The 6,240-nt window shown below is 32.5% G+C and overlaps 1 protein-coding gene across 1 annotated transcript; it reads right to left on the reverse strand.

Annotated features, from left to right (window-relative positions):
- Nucleotides 1-1,623: 1,623 nt before the first annotated feature.
- On the reverse strand, nt 1,624-3,613 carry LOC17886123 (aquaporin PIP2-1). Its single transcript, XM_006291547.2, has 4 exons — nt 3,226-3,613; nt 2,416-2,711; nt 2,060-2,200; nt 1,624-1,958 (listed from the first exon to the last, which is right to left on the reverse strand). The coding sequence occupies exons 1-4, from the start codon at nt 3,530-3,532 to the stop codon at nt 1,839-1,841; spliced, it is 864 nt and encodes a 287-aa protein (XP_006291609.1). The 5' UTR covers nt 3,533-3,613; the 3' UTR covers nt 1,624-1,838.
- Nucleotides 3,614-6,240: the final 2,627 nt, after the last annotated feature.

The following is a 6,240-nucleotide window of genomic DNA, read 5'->3' on the forward strand; positions in this document are numbered from 1 at the left end:
GAATCTGAGGGTTTAAAGAAACCATTAGCGTAAACTATACTTGTTTTGTTTGTAAGATAAAGAGTAAAGAGATCGAAGATTTTCTGTATATTCATCAAAGTGAGAAACCATTAAATTTATAGTACATGAACAAAACTCAAAACTGAGATCTCGGGAAATCTAGTTACAACTTAAATGCTTCTGTTGCGGTGTTGTTGAAAGTGAGAAGGAGCTGCAGGAGTTTATCCATTCGTATATGCATTTGTTATTGAACCAATTAATTGTTAACCGGATGTAAACCAACCTCAATATAAGATGTGAGAGTAAGGGTAATACAGTCATTTTAGAAAACAGAAGTTCCTAAATCTGAAGTTTAGTAGGCATTGTTCCTATTTACGAAAGGCATCCGTGTTTCTATACTTTTTTTGTAATTAACTCTTAATATATAGAGTGAATATGGAAAATTAATAATTTGGCATTGGTTTTTCATTTCTTAGATCTCTTTTCTTATTTTTTTATATGACAAAAATAATTTTATAACTCCACCTTTTCAATTATCACAAAGAAAGGATAAATAATTGAATGTACCATTAACTGTATTTTTATCCGGTAATGAAAATATGAATTTTATCCGGTAATGAAAATATGAATTTAGGAGTATATTATCTGTTCATCAAAATGATTGTTTATTCAGATTCTATTAAAAAACATTTTATAGCAAAAGTAATAAAACAATTACTTTGTGACTATTTATTTGATTAAAAATACAAAGTATATTATTTCGCGAGAAATTATAATTTATGTCATGAACTTAAATTTACTGAATTAACTATGTAGTATATATCTTATCTAAATAATTCAGTTATATAAGCGTAATATGTATTGAATTTGTTCCATAATGTTATTGATATCATCTAACTTATGCATCACCATGTTTAGTTTGATATTTTAAGTTGGCACTTTGCACGAAATTTGATTAATAAAATGAGAAATTATAACAGATGGAGGATATTATTGTCATATATCTATGTATTCATATGTCACATAATATCTATGATAGAAAACTAATTAATAGTTCTTCTATGTATACATATTGGTAATTCTCAAAAAAAAAAAAGAAGGATATATAATTAAAAAAAATCATATAATTGTTAATCTCAACTTTTAATATGGAAGACGGTCTTAGAAAGACGATCATCCGAAGAGATGGGGAGTATAAGTTTGGATTGCGTTCTAACGCCCATAGAGGCATGGCATTTTCTAACGCAATATCCAGGTAATTTTTGTGACGCACATTAATTATCTTTCTCTTCTTAGTAGGAGTATAATTACGTATTAAATAAATATCAAATTATTATAAATATTAAAATATAAGCGCGAACTGTAGATTGAAAATTATTATAAACATCCCATGAACGTAAACCTTCTGAAATTGGAGAATAATCAATGTGTCAATAGACCTATAAAATAATTAATTAATTAATTATCATATAAATATCAAATTAACAAGATAATAAAGAATTAATTAATTAGAAATAAATAATTAAACCAATCAAAACAAAGGTACTGTACTAATGCTAACTTTAGGTGGACTGATACTTTAATTAATATTTACTTTAATTAAAATCACTTAGCTTATATAAAAACAATGCAACAAAAACCCTTTGATTTAATTGATTTTAGTTCCAATCACTCGACTAGAAAAGCGAAGAAATAACGATTACAACGAAGGAAAAGTAACCAAAGAGCAAGTAGAAAACACAAATAAGAAAGTGCTAGAAAACTGCAAGTGATTGACTTTAAATTTTGTACAGAGATTACAACTTCATATTTATTGAGAGAATCCGGTTTGGTGGGCTTTAGACGTTGGCAGCACTTCTGAAAGATCCGAGAGACTTAGAACCTGAAGCCCTCAGAACGAATTGGTGGTAGAATGCAGCAATTGCAGCTCCAATGAATGGTCCAACCCAAAATATCCACTGTTTTGTAATCATCATCAAAATATTAAAAAATATTCCCTAGTAAAAAATAAAAAAAAATAAGATAAAAATATAATATTGGAGTAACGATGAGATCTTACGTGGTCATCCCATGGCTTGCTCTTGTTAAAGATTACGGCAGCTCCAAAACTCCTTGCCGGGTTAATTCCGGTTCCGGTGATGGGAATGGTGGCCAAATGCACCATGAACACGGCGAATCCGATTGGAAGTGGCGCCAACACCTTTCATTTCATCAATTTAAAATTTATTAGTAAGATTGAAATCGAATGAAATTAAAACTGAATACATTACAGTTTTTGGTTCAATATTTTTAAAAAAAAAAGAATCATCAAAGTTAAGATATAATCAAATTTGGTTAAACCTCATTGATTTTATTTAGGTTCGGTTAGTCATATTGAAGATTAAAAACACATGTAGCACTATATATATGACTCACCGGAACGTGAGAGTCTCTGGCACTACGTTTTGGATCAGTGGCAGAGAAGACGGTGTAGACAAGAACAAAAGTACCAATGATCTCTGCAGCGAGACCGGTCCCTGTGCTGTAGCCATCGGCAAGAGAGTTGGCTCCCCCACCGTATTTAATGTAGTGGGAGCTTTGGAAGGCTTTGACAAATCCAACTCCACAAATCGCGCCCAAACACTGAGCGATGATGTACAGTACAGCCCTAGGCAACGACACTTTACGTGCCAAGAATAGCCCAAATGTCACCGCTGGGTTAATGTGACCACCTATGGAAACAAACAAGCGTTGAAAATATGTTATTATCAGCTGATAATTTAAGACATCTAATTAGTTTAACCGGTTTCAGTTCTGGTCAAGACCAGATTAGTCAATGACTCAAAATAATTTGTAGGGTTTAGATTAGAGATACTATTTCATTCGGATAAGCTCAACCGATTTAATCATCACCCTTATTAAATGTATACATAACTCGTTTTATTCGTCGTTGTTGGAACCTAACATTTGAACCGATTAAATAGTGATGTCAACCAAACAATACTTTTTTTCCTTGCAAAGTAATTAAATTCGAATAAACTACAAGCAATACCAAATAAATTTATATTTATTTCAGTTTTACTTGTCTAATCTTTGAGTTTGCAAGTTGTACTGACATAAATCTAATTTTTGAGTTTGCAATTTGTACTCATAACATAAGTAAAACTTATTCAGTTTGTTCGGTACTTGTAAAACTTAATTCTGAATGTAAACAGAACCAAAACCAAGATTGAAGAAGATTCATACCAGAGATACCGGCGGTGCAGTAGACGAGGATGAAGATCATACCACCAAAGGCCCAAGCGATACCGAGGATTCCAACGCCGCCACAGTCATCGCCGCCGGCCTTAAGGTCGGACTGAAGCTTGTAACCGATGACAGTCAAAACGGTGATGTACAAGAAGAGGAGAGTAGCTACGAACTCGGCGATGACTGCTCTGTAGAAAGACCACTTTGTTAGCTCTGCCCCATCAAAAAATGGAGCTGGCGGAGGATCTTGGTAGTCTCTTGTCTGAAACCCTTCTCCGGGAACAGTTTCTACATCTTTCGCCATAGTTAACTTCTTCTTTCTTTGAAACTAAATTGCTTCTTTTTGCTTCTCTGTTGAGTGGTTAGTGAGGAGAACATGTGCTCTGTTTTATAGTGAGAGCTCTCCTCTTGTTTAATTAATTCTTGTGTATACTTTTTGTTGTTATATTAAAGAAAAATGTTTTTAGTATATTTTGCCAACGTTATATTTTTGTTTTTTTTCTTTGTTTTTGTTTTTGGAATGGGAGTTTGTATATCTTTTTAATAAACAAAATGAATATAAAAGTTTATGGGTGATTATGATTAATTATAATGAGTAAAGTAGCTTTGACAAAATGATTATAAGCTAGCTGTCCTGTAATAAAACTCGAACCAATTGTAATTAATGATTGCTTGATATAATCTATATCATACATTACATATAGACAAGAACCCTAGTCTTTTAAAGTGTTGAGATTATCTAAAAATAGTCAAATAAATTAGTAGATTTAAATTTTAGTTGAGTTTATTTTAGTTCTTGAGGTTTACATAGTTCTTTGAACCAAGTCCATGATAACAAAATTTTGATCAATATATCTACCGAACATGCGTCGACTGTAAAATACATAATAATAATGAAATGGGGATTGGTTAGTTTATGATATCATAAGACAAGACTTTATATCCACATCCACTCGTATATATTACTATAGATTTATGTCTCTCATAGCAGTAGGAGGTATCAATCAGTGGTGATGATGGTGGAGAGTTATCAGAACCACAACTTTGAATTATTTTATGGATTTTTATGACATACAAATACTATTCTATTTTTCTTTTTTTGGCAAAATAATGGAAGTTTTTATGTTTACTTTAACTTAGCCTCGCCGCCCCATCACCAAAAACGTCATTTTCTTTATGACCGACCCTAAATATACTATTTATCAATCAATCTATATGGTGCTCTCTTCTTTTTTTTTTGTCTTATAATAGCCATATAGCCTGTCATCTTCTCACATTTTATAAAAGCCGCAACTTTTTTGTGCCAGTGCAAATTTTTTTAAAAAATTATAGTTTTACGTCCACTTTTTAATCGAATCCGCATTCTCAATTTTGGAAACACATAACAAAACTCCAAAACTTTATTTTGCTCCAACGAAGCATATGGCTAAGTTTCATCATTTCCAACTAAGCATGGTTAGTTATCCTATTGGTCAGATCATATGTATTGGTTCAGCATCAGTCATCAGAACAAAATTTTGAGTGTAGCGTTATATATCGTATTTATGTAGAGAACAATTTTGTTCTCCACCAAATGGTTTATCCACTTTGTTTTCATATAATAGATGGTCATAATTCTCTTAGCATATATAGATTTTCAATATAATACTAATTAATTAATTTTGAGGACATATAAATGGATGCACTAATATGTATCTTTTAGTATACAAGTCAGATTCTCAATTTCACTTGATTATTATTACTAACATGATGAACTAACCAAAGCCTAGACGAACCCAATCTATATATAATTTTGTTGTTGGTATATCATATATCATACTCTAAAACCAGGGTGTAAAGTTAAATATTTGTGCCTGTACTTTTTGTGGTGGTGGGTCGAGATTCCCACTTACTCATAGTTAAGTAGTATATGCATGGTTGTGTTGGCAAAGCCTGACACGTGAAAGGGAGGCGCCGCGTGACTAAAACCCGACCCTATTTGCTCCGACAAACGTATCATCACCGTCCATTCTAATGGTTCCCAACTCAGCATAGCCGTTATGTGTCTGAACCCACTCACGTTCTGCCACGTTTGGAGAACCCTACCAAATCATTTGCCTCTTCGTATCCAAAATTTCCAATATCCTCGCGAGCTTTCATAATCGCTGACACTAGACCACAGAAAACGAAAAATTGAACGAGAAGTAAAATAAATAGAAAATGTGACGATCATCAAAGTCATGAGATGCAGTTCTATGGTTATAGTTTTGCCAAGTGTCAAACCTTATCGTTTTGGCTACGTTGGTCGGCTATTTTTTAGAAGAATATTATTCCATGTCAGCTGCCTCTTTTCTAAGAAAATAAATAAATGTGAAATTTTCTCTGTTTCTGGTTATGTTGTTATCAGTATATTTTGTTTATAATATATTTGAACACTTTCTATTCATAGAGAAACTAGCATTAACCCTTCTCTAAATGTTGTTATAGACATACAAAGTTAATCGGAGGTTGTTCTAATGTTGATTTTGTCCGTAAGTCACCCGTAATCGAAAGTTCAAAACTAGCAAGTCCAGAATGTACTAGACAACCACCTATAGCTAGACGTAAATATAAACAATATCGACAAACATATTTCGATTTATAAAGTCTTCAAAACTAACAATTTAACATTGCATACAAATGATAACCACTTGGGATATCTACTTTTGTTCTCACTTGGAAATATATACTTTTTTTTTTTTTTTTTTTTTTGTATATTGATGGAATTAAACCAACGATTACAACCCAGAAAGTCAGACACCACAAAACAAGTGCTGAGCCTAAACCAAAAAAGCTGCAACTACTAACTAACCATCTCAACACAACGAGAGAGGTATCCAAAAAATGCAGCTCCAAACAAAGAGCATAGTTAGATAAAAACTAAAATTCAAACAGAGGAAGAAACCATTTCCTCGGCAAATAAACCTCGCAACCAAGAAGGATGGCCCCTAGCCACATAAGATTGAAGCCTGCAATCACTGGTAACACTTTGCG

The sequence above is a fragment of the Capsella rubella genome, unplaced genomic scaffold (assembly GCF_000375325.1).
Source record: "Capsella rubella cultivar Monte Gargano unplaced genomic scaffold, Caprub1_0 scaffold_5, whole genome shotgun sequence".
NCBI classification, from domain to species: domain Eukaryota; kingdom Viridiplantae; phylum Streptophyta; class Magnoliopsida; order Brassicales; family Brassicaceae; genus Capsella; species Capsella rubella.